This window comes from Dendrobates tinctorius, unplaced genomic scaffold, assembly GCF_039654945.1.
Source record: "Dendrobates tinctorius isolate UK_male_01 unplaced genomic scaffold, ASM3965494v1 ptg000475l, whole genome shotgun sequence".
In the NCBI taxonomy this organism is placed as follows: Eukaryota; Metazoa; Chordata; class Amphibia; order Anura; family Dendrobatidae; genus Dendrobates; species Dendrobates tinctorius.
The window spans coordinates 258,279-277,752 of NW_027362137.1; the positions used below are offsets into that span (position 1 = coordinate 258,279).

General features: G+C 47.1%; 1 protein-coding gene across 1 annotated transcript in view; it reads left to right on the plus strand.

Annotated features, from left to right (window-relative positions):
- PDXK (pyridoxal kinase) overlaps positions 1–19,019 on the plus strand; it is a 53,183-nt gene extending 34,164 nt beyond the window's left edge. Inside the window, exons 6-11 of the mRNA XM_073564723.1 lie at positions 10,472–10,557; positions 11,216–11,261; positions 11,330–11,441; positions 13,792–13,928; positions 17,570–17,636; positions 17,793–19,019. Coding sequence (XP_073420824.1) covers positions 10,472–10,557; positions 11,216–11,261; positions 11,330–11,441; positions 13,792–13,928; positions 17,570–17,636; positions 17,793–17,905 — 561 coding nt within the window. The 3' untranslated portion in view covers positions 17,906–19,019. The remainder of the gene's footprint in view (positions 1–10,471; positions 10,558–11,215; positions 11,262–11,329; positions 11,442–13,791; positions 13,929–17,569; positions 17,637–17,792) is intronic.
- The last annotated feature ends 455 nt before the right edge of the window (positions 19,020–19,474 follow it).

Sequence of the window (19,474 nt, forward strand, 5' to 3'; positions counted from 1 at the left end):
CTCCGCTCCGTACACCTCATACACACACGGCTCTGCTCCGTACACCTCATACACACGTGGCTCCACTCTGTACACACACGGCTCTGCTCCGTACACCTCGTACACACACGACTCCGGGCTCCGCTCCGTACACCTCTGTTACATGTTAGAGAACCACTCAGCACCCAGAATATGTTGTGCAGTTATATGTATGTATAATAGGTTCTATGTGAGATGCATGTCCCTAATGCATCAGCCCACAGGCTGCGCCCCAGGCAGAGGGGACACGATATTCTCCTTTTGTCCGCCCTCCCCCCACCTTTGTAATTCCCACAGTAAACATCAGCAGGCTCCGGCCACCTGCAGCATTTGTAATGCATGTCTGGCCTGCCGCTTTTCTATTGGCCGGCCCTCTGTATCTCTGTGATATATTCTGTGTCCTGTGAGTAAAGTGTTGTCAGACTGGAAATACATGGAGAAGCAGTGATCTTTTATATGCGCCCATGTAACCAAGGAATTCCAGCCAGCGTCATTCATTCAGACTCCAGCCAACGCAGAGCGGACCTCCGAAAACACGGGGTGGTACTGAAAGAGGTACCCCAGCTTGGGTAGACCCCGTTTCAACCTCATACACACACGGCTCTGCTCCGTACACCTCATACACACGTGGCTCCGCTCTGTACACACACGGCTCTGCTCCGTACAACTCGTACACACACGGTTCTGCTCCATACACACACGGCTCTGCTCCATACACACACGGCTCTGCACCGTACACCTCGTACACACAGGGCTCCGCTCTGTACACCTCGTACTCACATGGCTCCGCTCCGTACACCTCGTACACACACGGCTCCGGGCTCCGCTCCGTACACCTCATACACACACGGCTCTGCTCCGTACACCTCATACACACGTGGCTCCGCTCTGTGCACACGTGGCTCTGCTCCGTACACACACGGCTCCGCTCCGTACACCTCGTACACACACGGCTCTGCTCCGTACACCTCATACACATGTGGCTCTGCTCCGTACACACACGGCTCCGCTCCGTACACCTCATACACACGTGGCTCTGCTCCGTACACACACGCCTCTGCTCCATACACCTCATCCACACATGGCTCCGTGCCGTACACCTCGTACACATACGGCTCTGCTCCGTGCACCTCGTACACACACGGCTCTGCTCCATACACACACGGCTCTGCTCCGTACACCTCGTACACACACGGCTGTGCTCCATACACACACGGCTCTGCTCCATTCCCCCTGTAAACCCCTCCTGACCCCACACACAAACTTCCCAGACCCTCATCCAGCACCATGACAGCCTACACAGCAGAGTCCTGCAGACACGCTTCTGATCATGTGACCACTGACTCCTCCCCTCCTGTGACCTTATCACAGGTCCTGTGCCAGAAGAGAACATAGCCTAGCGATGACCCACTGCAGTGGCTCTTGGAGAGGGCGAAGGATGGGGTAGTGCATGCGGGGCATGGCGGTGGGTACCCAGACAGCGCGAGTGGGCTCCCCCATCTCGCCAGGGCCCCGGCACGCCCGGGTGCGCCGGGTCCTGACGCCGGCCCTGCTAGTCACCAAGCCAGACGGGTCCTATCGGACAATAACAAACCTGCGGAAACTGAATGGCTATGTGAAGACTCAAAAATTCAAAAAGGAATCAGTAAAATCAACCATCAAAGTACTGTTTCTGAACTGTTTTATGGCCGTCCTCGATCTCAGCGATGCCTACTATCACGTCCCCATTCACAGAGAGTCCCAGAGATTCCTCAGGTTAGCGGTTCACATGGGGGGGATAAAGGAATTCCAATACAGAGCCCTTCCCTTCGGGCTATCAATAGCCCCCCGGATATTTACCAAATTAGAGGTAGAATGATGGCTCACCTCAGAGAACAGGACATTTTGATAGTCCCCTACTTGGATGATTTTTTGATAGCGAGCGACTCAGTTCAACGCTGTGGAGAGCAGATTGACAGAGTAATGAGTACCCTGACAAACCGGGCCGGCTTCTAAACCTTAAAAAATCAAGGCTAGAGCCAAACATGGTACAGTAATTCCTGGGGTTAACATTGGACTCCCGGAAGTATGAATGCTGTCTTCCAACAAAGAAAAAGGGGAAGATCATAGATCTAGTGTCAAGAGCCTCTCTCAACCCCTCTATGACCTTGAGGAAGGCCATGTCGCTACCAAGTTCCCTTTCAGCCTGTTTACCAGCAGTTCAGTGGGCACAATTGCACACCAGGGATCTACAGTGGGACATCCTAAAAAAAAAAAACACATTAAAGGGTCACTTAGAGGGCCATATGACTCTGACCCTAGACACTATTCATTATCTAGATTGGTGGAAAGATGCCGACAACCTGTCCAAAGGGATTCCATGGGTAACGGAAGTATCCCGGGTAGATACCACCGATGCAAGCCCCACATGGTGGGGGGCTCATCTGGGCGACAGAATCACTCGGAGAGTTGAGAGGCCGGGAGCTCGAGTCGTCTTCGAGCCAGAAAGAACTTTGGCAGTAGGTCACGCACTTGCAGGCTTCCTACACATTCTGCGGGGTCATCACGTTCGGGTGTTCTTGGACAATCAGGTGGTAGTGGCCTACCTAAACCACCAAGGGGAACCAGATCCAGGGCCCTGATGGACTCCACTTCCCAGATCCTCAATTTAGCAGAGCACAATCTCCTGTCCCTTTCCGCATTACACATTTGGGGGTAGAAAACCAGAAAGCAGAGTTTCTGAGCCGACATCAATTGAGACTGGTTCTGAACCCATTCGCCCTATCAGTATTCGAGCAGATTGTGAGAATGTGGGGGACCCCGGTCATAGACCTGTTTTCAGATGTCTTCAACAAAAAAGTAGAAGCATTTTGTTCCCTAGATCCCAGGGGGAATTCCAAAGCCCTGGACGCTTTCATGATTCCGTGGACTCACAAGCTGGCATATGCCTTCTCCCCAACTATCCTCATCCCGGCGTTTCTACGGAAAGTCAGGGAGGAGGGGTCGAGACTAATATTAATAGCCCCCTTCTGGCCAAAAAGAACTTGGTTATCCTGGCTGAGGATGTTATCGATCACCGATCCCTGGGTTCTGCCGGATATCCCGGACCTTCTTTCCCAGGGGCCGGTGTTCCACCCTCATTCAGTGAACCTTCATTTAACAGCATGGAATTTGAGGGGGCACTATTAACAGAGGTTTTTAAATGGTAGAAAAGCTGTCACCACGAGAGCTTATGGTAAGACCTGGAGAAAGTTCCTGTCCACCTCAAGTGCAAGAGTTCAGGATAGGGTTCCAATTACTGCAATCCTGGAGTTTCTACAAAAAGGGCTAGAACGGGGCCTGTCAGTCAGCACCTTAAAAGTACAATTAGCACCTGCCTTTATGATCGCACTTGGCATATTTATTATAGATCAGCTAATATATATATATTGTATGGGCTTATTATATGCACTTTATGTGTGCAATGGTGCCTGACCTTTTTCTGTTGTGCAGGGGAGACCACTTGTCCAGTATACCAATACTATATGACCTTTATTTGTACTGACATATCACTTGGGCTATTTCACAGGATGATTTACATCTTAGGTGGTTACTAGGCATGCTCTACCTGTCTTCAGTACACTATAACTTGTGCAGTAAGAGCATAATAATTTTGTAGGAAGATATCTGTCAGTCATTATGATGTTACATGAGATATAATGTGATCCCCTACTGGTAGATCATTGTTGCTTTTTACTATTTTCTCTGTATAAAGCTATACTTATCTGTATACTTACCTTGTCTGGCCTATTTGAACCGGAATCTCCTTTTATTGTGGTTTTTAAAGTTTAGCCTGTGTGCCTCAATAAAATATTATATTTTATGGCATTACTTCTTTGTTTGTTATGATATTTGTGTTATTTTGAAGTGCCATTTTTGGTAGACCTCACCATTTAGGATATACTTTTATCTGCTTAATTGATAATGACATAACGAAGGGATTGCCCACACTTGTCCATGAAATAGCCTTGGAGTCAATTGTCCAGTTACTTTTGGTCCCTTTAAAAACAGGGCGGCTCATGTTAAGGAGCTGAAACTCCTAAACCCTTCATCCAGTGTTAATGTGGACACCCTCCAATGAAAGCTGAAAGTCTGAACTTCAACTGCATCTGAAGTGTTTTGTTTAAAATTCATTGTGGTAATGTCTAGAACCAAAATGGGAAAAATGTTGTGTCTGTCCAAATATATATGGACCTAACTGTATAATCATGACGTAATATTTCAACACTATGTCCAATAATGCAAGAATGGCACTTCAAAATAGATCAGAAAACACACTATGGTAGCCACAAACTGAGCTCACCACAAAGAAGCGATCCACAAAGTTATATAAAAAATTATTTTTATTAACAAAATCATGTACATTAAACGGGCCACATACCCATAATTACAAGAATATCCAAGAAAGGGACTACAGCATTATTTCACTAAATATATTGCTTAGGTAAAAATATAAGATGAGGTTATGAGGGTACGTCCCATAACAGTCCATAGTACAACATCTTATATCCATATGTAAAATAAATCCACTAGTGCTAAAAATTAGCATCTATTACACATAATATTATCCTTGTTTGCACAGTGGAACACCCTCAGAACATCACCATACACGATTAGACCCATAATCTCTCATAACATCAGATTGAATCTATGATGGCAAAAAAGGAGATATAATTAATCAATGCTAGATGAACCTACAGCATTGTCTCCCATACCCCACTATACAGTGTATGAGTAGAGCGACCCATATGTTAATGGCAACCATCAATGAAAACTTTTTAAGGAGATGGAGACATAATGTAGATACCTTATAATGTGCCAAGTGAAATCCAGCCGCTGTCCCCATTATGTCTCCATCTCCTTAAAAAGTTTTCATTGATGGTTGCCATTAACATATGGGTCGCTCTACTCATACACTGTATAGTGGGGTATGGGAGACAATGCTGTAGGTTCATCTAGCATTGATTAATTATATCTCCTTTTTTGCCATCATAGATTCAATCTGATGTTATGAGAGATTATGGGTCTAATCGTGTATGGTGATGTTCTGAGGGTGTTCCACTGTGCAAACAAGGATAATATTATGTGTAATAGATGCTAATTTTTAGCACTAGTGGATTTATTTTACATATGGATATAAGATGTTGTACTATGGACTGTTATGGGACGTACCCTCATAACATCATCATATATTTTTACCTAAGCAATATATTTAGTGAAATAATGCTGTAGTCCCTTTCTCTGATATTCTTGTAATTATGGGTATGTGGCCCATTTAATGTACATGATTTTGTTAATAAAAATAATTTTTTATATAACTTTGTGGATCGCTTCTTTGTGGTGAGCTCAGTTTGTGGCTACCATAGTGTGTTTTATAATCATGACGTAGCAGGTGACCCCTGGGTAACAAGTTTCATCAGGGCCGCCGCTAGATCTAGGCCGATAGTCAAAGGCTTCCATCTTGGGATTTAAATCTAGTCCTATCAGCTCTAACAGGGCCCCCCTTTGAGCTTTGAGATTCAGCTACTCTAAAAATCCTGTCTTTAAAAACTGCCCTCCTGGTGGCTCTAACATCAGCCCGGAGGGTAAGTGATATTCAGGCCTTATCCACAAGTCCTCCCTTCACAAAGATACTGGATGATAGGGTTACTTTAAAACCTGACCTGGCCTACTTACCAAAGGTCGCAACTCGTTTCCATAGGTCCCAGGAGGTAGTCCGTCCTTCCTTTTGTTCTAACCCTAGGAATAGGGAAGAAGAAAGATTCCATACCTTCGAGGTCAGGAGATGTTTAGTTCAGTACCTAGAGTCCACCCAGAGGTTTTGGAAGGATGGATCTATCGTTGTGTGTTTCCAGGGACCAAGAAAGGGACTCAAAGCCTCCAAGAGTACCCTGGCAAGATGGATAAGAGATTCTATAGCCTTGGCCTACTCATCCAGTGGAAATGTCATTCCAGAGAGGCTGAAAGCTCATTCCACAAGAGCAATGGCAACCTTCTGGGAGGAAAGGTCAGAGCTATCAATAGAACAATTATGTAAGGCGGCCACCCGGTCATCACCTTCAACCTTTTTTAGGCACTATCGTCTAGATCTAACCTCTTCTGACCTGACCTTTGGGAGAAGGGTCCTTCAGGCTGTGGTCTCTCCCTAAGTTACAAATCTCTGTAATTCTCTCCGTGGTGCTATCATGCGGGATAGAGAAAAACAAAGTTACTTAGCGGTAACGGGATTTCTCAGAGCCCATGACAGCACCCGTTCATTCCCTCCCATCACGCATGGGTGGGCACTTTTTTACTAATATTTGTAGTGTGTTTATGTATAAGCACGGTGTTTTTCTGATAGATATGATAAAGCATATAAATTTTGATGTCATTAACCTGGAGGTCCTCCGATGCTCTGTAAACCAACTGATGTGAGGGAGTGGTACCGCCCTTTTACCTGTAGGTTTCCTGTCCCTGAAGGGTGGATCCCCTCTCCGTGGTGCTGTCATGGGCTCTGAAAAATCCTGTTACCGGTAACTAACTTCGTTTTTCTTCCACACAGAGGCCCCCAATAGGACATATTGTGCACAGAATTCACTACAGAACATTGGAAGAGGAACATATGAATGTCCCGGGAATCTTTTAGTCCTGCTGTGTATTGGGAATATGTATCTTGTCTTTGGTCTCTACATGAGTGCAAGTTTTGCAGCTTTTCACATTGCACGGATAAGTTCCTCTTGATGTATCCGAGGGCATTGACTCTGGGATCATGGTGTTTCTTGAATTTGGAGGTTGCTTGTAGCACAACAAGGGAGGGAGTTTGAGTATTGTCTTTAGCCGGTCATCCTTGTGTAGGATGTGATGAAGTTTTTTAGCAGTTTTTCTGAGTAACCTCAAGCTGTGGGTTGTAAGTCACCACCAGAGGTACACGATTATTTTCCTTTTTTTCTCCGTATTGAAGTAACTGACCTCTAGGGATCCTTGTGGCCCTAATGATGTCATCATCAGTAGAGGTGAGGAGGTAGCATTGATTTAAAAATGTCTTAAGATGGGTTAAATCCATTGGGCTGGAACAGATACAATTCTGTGTAAGGGCTGTAGATGATGGACTGTTTCATGTGTTTCGGGTGTAAGCTGTCCCATCTGAGGTATGTGGGACGGTCAATTGGTTTTGGATACACCAATGTCTGGATTGAGCCATTTTGAATTTTTATGGTGGTATCCAGAAAGTTTTTAAGTGGTCCAATGTTAAATTTATGGTGGGATGAAATGTATTGAATTTGTCATGGAATTTTATAAGTTCTTGTTTAGACTCAGTCCAGATTATTAGGATATCATCGATGTAATGGAAATAGACCAAGGGTTTGATGGAGCAGGATGTTAAAAAGTCATTTTCCAGTTTAGCCATGAAAAAATTGTCATACTGGGGGCCATTTTGCTGCCCATAGCAGTTCCGGTGCGTTGTAGATCTAGTTACTCTCCGAAATAGAAAAAGTTATGTGTGACAATAAATCTGGTGAGTCTTAATACAGACTCAGAAAGGATCCTATTAGCTACAAGAGACTATCCGCCTGCCAAATGTAAATCTTCATGTGGGATATTTGACTACAGGGATTCACATCCATGGTGGCTAAGATGTCACTCTTAGGTAGAGGACCTATTGTAGATAGCTTTTTTTAAAAGGTCCGTGGTGTCCTGTAAATAGCTAGCTGTCTTCCTTGCCAGTGGTTTAAAGGCGTTTTCTACCCGCCCTGAGATTTATTCTGTGAGTGTTCCCATGTTTTTACCAGATGCAAGAAGGAACATCTAATACCCAAAGGACTGAGCTTAAAGAATCCTCTTCAGAACACATGCAATACTCGTTATTCACAACACCTCTGCTACAGAACTTCGGAGAGAATACGGAATCGCCTTATACATGTTTTCTACAGCACCAAGAAAAGGTCCAAATGCAAATACTAACTTTAAGGAGTCTGTTTGCTGGAAATGTGCAGCAGAAAATGCAACATTATTCTGCAACACTGCAGTCATATCTACTAGACTACAAAACGAAACTTCACAGACTTCACTCAACGCAGGATTCTGTTCCAGCACCAATGAAGGTCCTGCTTAGCCCAACAGCATGGGGCAAGACTGCGAGCGGGACACAAGTACAGTCAGCTGGGTAATTCATCTCACAAACCCACCAAACTACAACTTGGTGGGCTTTCCAGAGGTCTCACCTTTTGTCCTACCAAAGCTCTAGACAAAACAGAACTTTAGTGACATGGAACAATATTTCAGGAGACTGAAGGACATATTTCATGCTGAGGCTTCTAAGGAGCAAAATACAAGTCAGACTGCAGGACAAGAAACAGTCTGACTGGACACCTCCTCCTGGCCAAAACACCATTTTAGACCAATATATTGACTCCTTTTTTTTTTTTTTTGTCCAATATCATGGACGACACAGAATGTCTAAATGAAACTCCTAACATCAGTGTGCAGGAGAGAAGGGCAATTCATAGCCTGAAGAACAGCAAGGAGAGGAGATCACTGTTAAGCCTGCGGATAAAGGTGGTGCCAATCCTTCTGAATACAATTGCTACATTACAGATGCACACTTGGGTTATGTAGCAGGACCATGATCCAAAACACACCCGCAAGTCCACCTCTGAATGGCTTAAGAAAACCAAAATTAAGACTTTGGAGTGGCCCAGTCAAAGTCCTGACCTTAGTCCGATTGAGATGCTGTAATGACCTTAAAAAGGCGGCTCATGCTCGGAAACCTCCAATGTGGCTGAATTACAACAATTCTGCAAATATGAGCGTCCAAAATTCCTCCAGAGCGTTGTAGCAGACTCATTGACACTTATCACAAATGCTTGATTGCAGTAGTTGCTGCTATGGGCGGCTCAATGAGTTATTAGGGTTAGTGGGAAATCCCTTTCTCACACAGGGCCCTGTAGGCCTGGATTTCTTTCTCCCTTAATAATAAAGACCTTCATTTATAAATTGCATTTTTGATTACTTCTGTTATCTTTGTCTAATATTTACATTTGTTTGGTGATTGAAACATTTACGTTACCAACATGCAAAAGAATAGGAAGTCAGGAAGGGGGCAAACACTTTTTCACACAACTATGTGTCCTGTTGGGGATCTCTTTGTGGGAGAAACTGTACAGAAACTGAGAGTAAGGATGAGATCTTGGATGTTGGGACTACAAAACGTTGACTCCACTAATCTAACTCAATGAAGGACTCATTCTCTGAGCTCAGCTTGTTTATTTAAATGTTCGTTTATTAGGCCACGCCTCTGTTTTTTTGTGCATATATTAGTGTTTCTTTAGAAGCTTTGTTGCCTGAGGACGAGACATGAGAAGTCTGGAGGCTGCAGTGTAAGATCACTTATATTATTATTAGCCGTTAAAAGTCTCATAACCCCGTCCCCTCACATTCTGAGCCCCTCTCCTCTCACTCTGAGCCCCTCTCCTCACGCTCTGACCCCTCTTCTCACACGCTGACTCCCTCCCTTCACGCGCTGACCCGTCCCCTCATGCTCTGACCCCCTCTTCTCACACACTGCCTCCCTTCACGCTCTGACCCGTCCCCTCACGCTCTGACCCTGTCCCCTCACGCTCTGAAGGTGAGTTCTCCTTCAATGGAAGTCTTCAAACAGAGGCTGGACAGACATCTGACTGGGATGATTTAGCGACTCCTGCTTTGAGCAGGGAGATGGACCAGATGGCCCAGGAGGTCCCTTCCAACTCTACCATTCTATGATTCTATGACCCCTTTTCTCACACTGACTCCCCTCACGCTCTGACCCTGTCCCCTCACGCTCTGACCCCTCTTCTCACACGCTGAGTCCCTCCCTTCACGCTCTGACCCGTCCCCTCATGCTCTGACCCATCCCCTCCAACTCTGACCCTCCTCTTCTCACACGCTGACTCCTTTCATGCTCTGACCCGTCTCCACATGCTCTGATCCATCCCCTCACGCTCTGAACCTGTCCCCTCACGCTCTGACCCTTCTTCTCACACGCTGACTCCCTCCCTTCACGCTCTGACCCGTCCCCTCACGCTCTAACCCTGTCCCCTCACGCTCTGACCCCTCTTCTCACACGCTGACTCCCTTCACGCTCTGACCCATCCCCTCACGCCACGCTCTGACCCATCCCCTCACGCTCCGACCCCCCTCTTCTCAAGCTCTGACCCGTCCCCTCACGTTCTGACCCAGTCCCCTCACGTCCTGACCCCTCTTCTCATGCTTTGACCCAGACTCCTCTCTATGACCCCCCACTCCTCCAGTTCTGACCCCCTCTCTTCACACATTGACCCCGCCCCTTGCACTCTGACCCTGCCCCCTCACACTCTGACCCCGTCCACTCGCACGCTGACCCCCTCTTCTCACGCTCTGACCCCCTCTCCTCTTGCTGTGACTCCTCTTGCTGGTACATTTCTCTGTTTCTCGTCAGTATGTCCCGGAGGAGCTTCTCCCAGTCTATAAAGATCTGGTTGTCCCGGTCGCTGATATCATCACTCCAAACCAATTTGAAGCAGAGTAAGTGTCCTTGTATCCTGCATGGAGAAGCCGTATATTTGCTCTGTGGTCAGTTGTGTCAGCATGTTACTGTCCACCTGGGGTCTTCAGCTGATCGCCTCCACTCCAGTCCACCTCCCAAGGAACCTGCTGTCCAGCCGCAATTAGTGCTCCAAAGCTGCGCCTCCTGTAATTGGTGACATGGAATTACCTTTTGGAGGTCTTTCTGGCGGTTGCACTTTCCTCCTTAAGTGTCTGTCCTGGGTCTGGTGTAGGTGCTGGGGGGTTGGTACCTTAATGGAGAGTCCTGATACATAAATAACAGGGGAATGTGAGAAGGGCTTTAGCATTTTTGGGTAGCATGGTTGCAATATTTGCCCCAATATTTGCACTATTATCTGTTTTGAGCTTCTGGTGTCTGTCCAACTGTGAATCTTTGTACCTCGACATACGGCATCGGCTGACCCACAAGCGACATTTACTGTTAGGTTTTTGCTCCAGTCCCTTCATAAAGTGATATCTGCTAATGGATGTAATCTGGGATGGAGGTGATGGGCCCAGGTGAAGGACGTGTCATGTGTGTCTGATCCTGTAAGCGGAGGATGGCGATTTCTACGGCAGGCAGCTGTATGTAGAGGAATGGTGGTCGTCCGTCCTCTAACACTTTCCTCCTCCTCAGGTTGTTGACTGGACGTAAGATCCGCACACAGCAGGAGGCCGTGCAGGTGAGCAGATCCCCACTGTGTCTTCACTGTTGTCCTGCACTGTGATTTATACCGCTTACGTCTCTCAGGTCATGGACATGTTACATTCTCTGGGACCGAGCACCGTGGTCATCACCAGCTCAGACCTCCCGGCATCACGAGGTTCTGATTATCTCATTACACTGGGGAGCCAGAGACGAGGTGAGGACTCGGTGACGCTTGTGAGCACTAACGTTCTGTTCATCGGTCACTGACTGCTGTTCTGCTTTTGGTCAAAACAACTTGAACATTGAATCTCGCTCGGAGTTACATGTAAATCTTTCCTCCCTCCTGTTTCCTAAATGGGGTCAGATGTTTGGTAACTCCTTGTTTAGGTCTCTCATCCTAGGTCTCCATTAATATCACCTAGGCTTGAGCTTTTCACAACTAACCATTCTGTTCTCACGGATATCCAAATTATCTATCGTTTCTAGTACAGAGCCCCCAATGATGTGCACAATCTCTCACTCCAGCTCCATCTAGTTTACCCACCCTCCAAACTCTGCTCCAGGACACAACCCTGCAGTAATCACAGGCAAAATACTGCAGTAGAAAAGAGCGCTAATAGGGTCTTAGGGTCCCGTTACACAAAACGACGCACCAGCGATCCCGACAACGATACAACCTTGTCAGGATCGCTGGTGCGTCGCTACATGGTCACTGGTGAGCTCTCAAACAGGCAGACTCACCAGCGATCAGGACCAGCGAGGACGCTGGTAACCAAGGTAAATAGCGGGTAACTAAGCGCGCGCGTCCCTTAGATACCCGCTGTGTACCCTGGATACCAGCTCCCACCGCGAGCACGCTGGTTTCCAGGGTACACAGCGGGTAACTAAGGGACGCGCACGCTTAGTTACCCGCTATTTACCTTGAATACCAGCTCCCAGTGTCTACTTACAGCGCTGGGAGCCTCGCTGATCATTGGTCTCCCGCTGCCACAAGCAGCGATGCTTGCTGGCCAGCGGGAGACCAATGATCATAAAACGGCCCAGGTCACTCCTGCACGATCAGCGATACCCGGCAGGGGGGGGGGGCGGTCGCTGATGCGTGCCACACACAGCGAGATCGCTGATGCATCACAAAATTGGTGACGCATCAGCGATCTCGTTAGCAATCTCGCTTAGTGTGAAGTACCCCTTATCCAAGGCTAAAATAATCCTTTAATCAGTTATCAGTTTGCACTCACCTGATTTTTATGATACCAAGGCATATAGACACATCCGAGTCACAAGCTGCAGCGGATCCACAGGTCAAACCGATGACCAAATCGTAGTATAAGTCCTGTAGACTTCGAAACGCGTTGAGAGAATAAAATACCATTTCTTCACCATCTACATGGCTGGACCGTTATTTGGATAGCAGCGTGGATGATAACCACAATTTTTCCCTATTATACAACCCTGCATTAATCTCATTTGCTAATTCACATAGCATGCTCACCCTGAGTGCTGGCCACTTGCCGGGGGGGTTCATCACTCCCTGGCCAGGGGTGCCTGACGCACGTTGACTGCTCGCCATGGGGAAGGCTCATCACTCTCTGACCACAGTCCCTAAAACCAGACTTGTGCTGTTGCTGGCTTGACACGCTGGGAGGAGTCTCGTCACTCTGGCCATTCAGCAAGGGTTTTCATCTCTCTGGCCATTGTCCCTGAGGCTAGACTCGTTTTTGCACCGGGGGGCTCAACGTACGCTGGCTGCTCGCCTCGGGGAGAGCTCAACACTCTCTGGCCACTGTCCTTAAAACCAGACTTCTGCTGGTACTGGCCCCAGGGGCTCGACACACGCTGGGAGGAGTCTTGTCACTTTCTGGCCTCTCAACGAGGGGGTTCATCACTCTCTGGCCACTGTCCCAGAGGCCAGACTCATGCTGGCCCCAGGGGCTCGACGCAAGCAAGACGCTGGCCAGGGGCGTTAATCACTCTCTGGCCGTTGTCCCTGAGGCTATACTCGTGCTGGCCGCTCGTTGGGGGGGGGCATTGTCACTCTCTGGCCGCTGTGCCTGAGGCTATACTCGTGCTGGCCGCTCGTTGGGGGGTGGGCCTTGTCACTCTCTGGCCGCTGTGCCTGAGGCTATACTCGTGCTGGCCGCTCGTTGGGGGGTGGGCCTTGTCACTCTCTGGCCGCTGTGCCTGAGGCTATACTCGTGCTGGCCGCTCGTTGGGGGGGGGGCATTGTCACTCTCTGGCCGCTGTGCCTGAGGCTATACTCGTGCTGGCCGCTCGTTGGGGGGTGGGCCTTGTCACTCTCTGGCCGCTGTGCCTGAGGATCGTCACTCTCTGGCTGCCGTCCCTGAGGCTAGACCAGGGGATCAACACACGCTGGCCGCTTGCTGTTGGGGCCTCACCACTCTGGCCGCTGTCACGCGCTGACCCCGGAGACTTGAAACACTGGTCGAACACACATTCTAATAAAAGGGGGACACTTTCATTTTAACCATAATGACAGGGCATAAAAATCATGAAACTGTGTTGCTTCTCATGAACACCTCCTGCTTATTCTGCCTTTTTTGTAGTGCGGGAGGACGGACAGATCCAGACATTGAGGATTAGCTTTGAACTACCGCGAGTTGACGCAGTGTTTGTGGGTACTGGAGATCTCTTTGCAGCTATGCTGTTGGCTTGGACTCACCTTCACCCCAACAACTTTAAGGTAATCTCTGCGATGGTGATGTGGGTGACTGGTGACTGCATTGTACATATGTCAAGGAGAACACCAATTTGTCAGGAAGCAGCACTCCGCTGCCTCCAATCATCAGGAGAATTACACAGTGGACTGATGTGTGATGGACATATACCCATCACACATGGAGTATGTGTGATGGGTATATGGGCACTGGACTATGGGATGGAGGATGTGTGATGGGTATATGGGCACTGGACTATGAGATGGAGGATGTGTGATGGGTATATGGGCACTGGACTATGAGATGAAGAATGTGTGATGGGTATATGGGCACGGGACTATGAGATGGCGGATAGGTATATGGGCACTGCACTATGGGATGGAGAATATGTATGATGGGTATATGGGCACGGGACTATGAGATGGAGGATGTGTGATGGGTATATGGGCATGGGACTATGGGATGGAGAATATGTATGATGGGTATATGGGCACTGGACTATGGGATGGAGAATATGTATGATGGGTATATGGGCACTGGACTATGGGATGGAGGATGTGTGATGGGTATATGGGCACTGGACTATGGGATGGAGGATATGCATGATGGGTATATGGGCACTGGACTATGAGATGAAGAATGTGTGATGGGTATATGGGCACGGGACTATGAGATGGCGGATAGGTATATGGGCACTGCACTATGGGATGGAGGATATGTATGATAGGTATTTGGGCATGGGACTATGAGATGGAGGATGTGTGATGGGTATATGGGCATGGGACTATGGGATGGAGAATATGTATGATGGGTATATGGGCACTGGACTATGGGATGGAGAATATGTATGATGGGTATATGGGCACTGGACTATGGGATGGAGGATGTGTGATGGGTATATGGGCACTGGACTATGGGATGGAGGATATGCATGATGGGTATATGGGCACTGGACTATGAGATGAAGAATGTGTGATGGGTATATGGGCACGGGACTATGAGATGGCGGATAGGTATATGGGCACTGCACTATGGGATGGAGGATATGTATGATAGGTATTTGGGCATGGGACTATGAGATGGAGGATGTGTGATGGGTATATGGGCATGGGACTATGGGATGGAGAATATGTATGATGGGTATATGGGCACTGGACTATGGGATGGAGGATATGCATGATGGGTATATGGGCACGGGACTATGGGATGGAGAATATGTATGATGGGTATATGGGCACTGGACTATGGGATGGAGGATATGCATGATGGGTATATGGGCACGGGACTATGGGATGGCGGATAGGTATATGGGCACTGCACTATGGGATGGAGGATATGTATGATGGGTATATGGGCACTGCACTATGGGATGGAGGATATGTATGATAGGTATTTGGGCATGGGACTATGAGATGGAGGATGTGTGATGGGTATATGGGCACTGGACTATGGGATGGAGGATATGCATGATGGGTATATGGGCACTGGACTATGAGATGAAGAATGTGTGATGGGTATATGGGCACGGGACTATGAGATGGCGGATAGGTATATGGGCACTGCACTATGGGATGGAGGATATGTATGATAGGTATTTGGGCATGGGACTATGAGATGGAGGATGTGTGATGGGTATATGGGCATGGGACTATGGGATGGAGAATATGTATGATGGGTATATGGGCACTGGACTATGGGATGGAGGATATGCATGATGGGTATATGGGCACGGGACTATGGGATGGAGAATATGTATGATGGGTATATGGGCACTGGACTATGGGATGGAGGATATGCATGATGGGTATATGGGCACGGGACTATGGGATGGCGGATAGGTATATGGGCACTGCACTATGGGATGGAGGATATGTATGATGGGTATATGGGCACTGCACTATGGGATGGAGGATATGTATGATAGGTATTTGGGCATGGGACTATGAGATGGAGGATGTGTGATGGGTATATGGGCACTGGACTATGGGATGGAGGATATGTATGATGGGTATATGAGCACTGGACTATGGGATGGAGGATATGCATGATGGGTATATGGGCACTGCACTATGGGATGGAGGATATGTATGATAGGTATATGGGCACGGGACTATGAGATGAAGGATGTGTGATGGGTATATGGGCACGGGACTATGGGATGGAGGATATGTGTGATGGGTATATGGGCATGGGACTATGGGATGGAGGATATGTATGATGGGTATATGGGCACGGGACTATGGGATGGAGGATATGTATGATGGGTATATGGGCACGGGACTATGAGATGGAGGATGTGTATGATGGGTATATGGGCACGGGACTATGAGATGGAGGATATGTTTGATGGGTATATGAGCACGGGACTATGAGATGAAGAATGTGTGATGGGTATATGGGCACGGGACTATGAGATGGCGGATAGGTATATGGGCACTGCACTATGGGATGGAGGATAATCATTATAATTTGTTATAACTAACCACAGTTAATTTTACTCAGGCAAAAATCAAAATATACAAAAGATTATAGAAAATTGTAACAAAACAATGCGATATATACAATTACAAAATAAAAAGGATAAGCAGAAGAATTGTACTAAACCTCATGTCGCAGGATCGGCTCTGATTTTTATCAAGGGAGCTTTCGTTTTTGTGGGGTAACTGTACAGAACCACAGCCCACTTTGTCTGCCAGGACTGATCCTGATCATAGTTCGGTATTTGCTTTTATTAACACAAGTCACGCCCACATAACCCCCTCCTGTGACTCATAACTGGTATTGTCAGGGTTGTGAATAGTTCTCATAGAAAATTATGGGATGCCCAACTTTCATGATATCTTTGCCCCTGGATGTTCCAAGCGGGAGAGATTACTGTCACGTTTTCTATCCCGATTTTACCCTTATATAGATAAGACACATGGCATGGATAGCATCATCCATCTGAGTAATATTAATTTGAAGTTGTTGCCATAACTGCCAGTGATGTAAGAAAATGCGCCACATTCGCCTCTTCAATACGACCTCAGAAATATGCTTCTTATAGCTGTCATATCTATGCCGTTCATAAAAACCTTAAATCATAATTTGCAAAATAATGACAAAGGATTTTAAAGTAACCTGTTTGCCTTTCTGTTGAAACTAAAGGCCCTGTCACACTTAGCGATCTCGCTAGTGAGATCCCTCTCTCAGCCTTGCCAGATCTGCGGTTCATCAGATAATCCTCTGTAACTACCTGTTCACATCAGGGGGTCCCTTGCATTGAAGGTCATCTAGAGGTCATAGTCTTGCTTTCAGTATTCACTATCAGGTATGAAGGCTTATAGATATTACAATCAAATCTATGACCGTGTATATCTCCTGTATCATCTTCTGGAGCTCTTGGTGACGTAAGCAGAGGAGGAGATTTTGGTAATCTTCCCATGTTTGCAGGATGGAGCTTCCATGTAGCGTTAACTTTTTGCAGATGCATTGCCTCTGCAACATAAATTGATAGTGGTCGTGTAAATTATTGATAATTGCTGCTGTAAAAAAGCAATTTTCTTATTTATCATCTATCGTCCCAATTTTCTGAATGAAGATCCTGATTTTTTTTCTGCGCCCGTGTCATCTTAGCCTTACTGTGAGACACTGAATCCTTGTCCTGACTTATTCCTGTGATTTGCAGCTAGCGTGTGAGAAGACCGTGTCCGCGATGCAGCTTGTATTGCAGAGAACCATCACCAGTGCACACAGTGAGTCCCGGGCAGAAGAAGGGTTGAGACGTCTGTGTGTGCAGTATGTGGACCCTCGGCTAGAAATATGGGGAAGGGGCCACCACATCACTAGAGTCTTTTTGGTCATTAATGTGAGGTGTGCATGGAACAATTCTGATTATTGTCTCGTTGCAGCTCTGGCTGGACCTGGGGTGAGACCGTCATATCCTCAGCTGGAACTCAGGATGGTGCAGAGCAGAAAGGACATTGAGAACCCAGAGTTGATCATTCGGGGCACTGTGTTATAAAGCATGGTTACTAAGAATCCTTGGGACCAATATAGAGACTCTAGTCTTAACCCACATAGAGACCCTGGGCCCCAGCACAGAGAGAGCAGTCCCTGGAACCAGAGGAGCTCTGCCTACAGGAAGTGGTGACCTCCAGGCTCTCCGTGGTCTTCTCTAGCTTTATGGGGCCATCTTTTATGTGTGCCAAACACTCACCAGCAACAAGCCGGAGTCTGCCAATCCTGTCCCTCCGTCACCTGCTTCCCTCTCCTTGCACCTCTGTGCATGGGGGTGGGGGGACTGGTTCATGGATGATGAGGGTCTTATCTGTGCGTTTTCATCTGTTAGACCTTGTTGATTTGTGGTTTTAACTGCACATAGGTAATAAAATAATTGTCTAGATGATAATTACTGACCGTAGACTTCTCTATTGCTGAACCCCTGTGAGAGCGCTATAGATGAGGCCGCACAGATGCTGGTGACCTCCACGCTTCATCTGTACAAGGCTCCATTTTGGTTTGTATCTGTCGTGTAGCAGATGGTGGAGCTGCTCCCTGCTGGTTCCAACTCTATATCTGCCATCTCCATGTTTGTTTCCATCATCTCCAGTCCTTGTCTTCCTCACACTGTACACCGCCACACATCAGACTCTGTAACTCTTCTCCAGCACTCCATCAAAGTTCCAGAGGCACCTTACACTGTAACCCCCTTAGCCTAGTGGCCATCACTTCTGTCTTGTGGTGCCTCATCGGGGTGTCCTATGTGGACAATCTCTCCATGTTTGCTGCCTCATCTTCTGTAGAACAACCGTCTTCAGTACCTGCAGTCTCACAGCCTCCGCACTACAGCTCAAGGTGTCCTATCTCCTGCCATAAGATGCTCTTCCATGCTGCTGCCTGTAAATTACCCCATGATCCTTAGAAAAACGTGACATTCTTTTTCACTGTCTGGTTTGATTATAATGTGCCTTTAAATTAACCCCTTCAACTGCCCCAGCCCTTCTGTTTTTGCCCTGACCAGAACTAAGTCTGGAATAAAAATGTCTGTATCTTGTTTGTAATCTGTGACCTTCAGAGAATTGTCTGTAGATATCCAATATGGCCAACTTGGTCCAATAAACTGCCGCAAACACTTATCACTGGCTGATCTTCTTACATTGCCCCCATCTTCTCCTCTCCCCCCACAATGCCCCTGGGAAAAACTCATACTATTGTCAGACACTATGGTTGGTGGTAAATTTGTACTGATTTTTTGCTTTAGTTTCAATCTTGATGGTTCTTTTGTAGCATTTCAACACTTTTCATCCGTAATTCACAATATTTGGTAGTCATCCACCACTCAGATCCTGGAATAAAATGTTGTATATCGATATTATAAATCTAGGTTCCATAATACATAATTTACTAATGGCCGGAAAATGAACTGGAGTCTGGAAATCTGTAACCAAGCTGTAGCGCTATAGCTTGGGGTTTGTGACAGTCAGTGGCAAAGTGCTGGAGGGGAGCTATGGTTCATGTAGGGTGTTGGCTTCCGTGATGGCATCCTAGCAAATGCTCCAGCATACCAAGTGCTGAAAGGAGTTAATCAGCC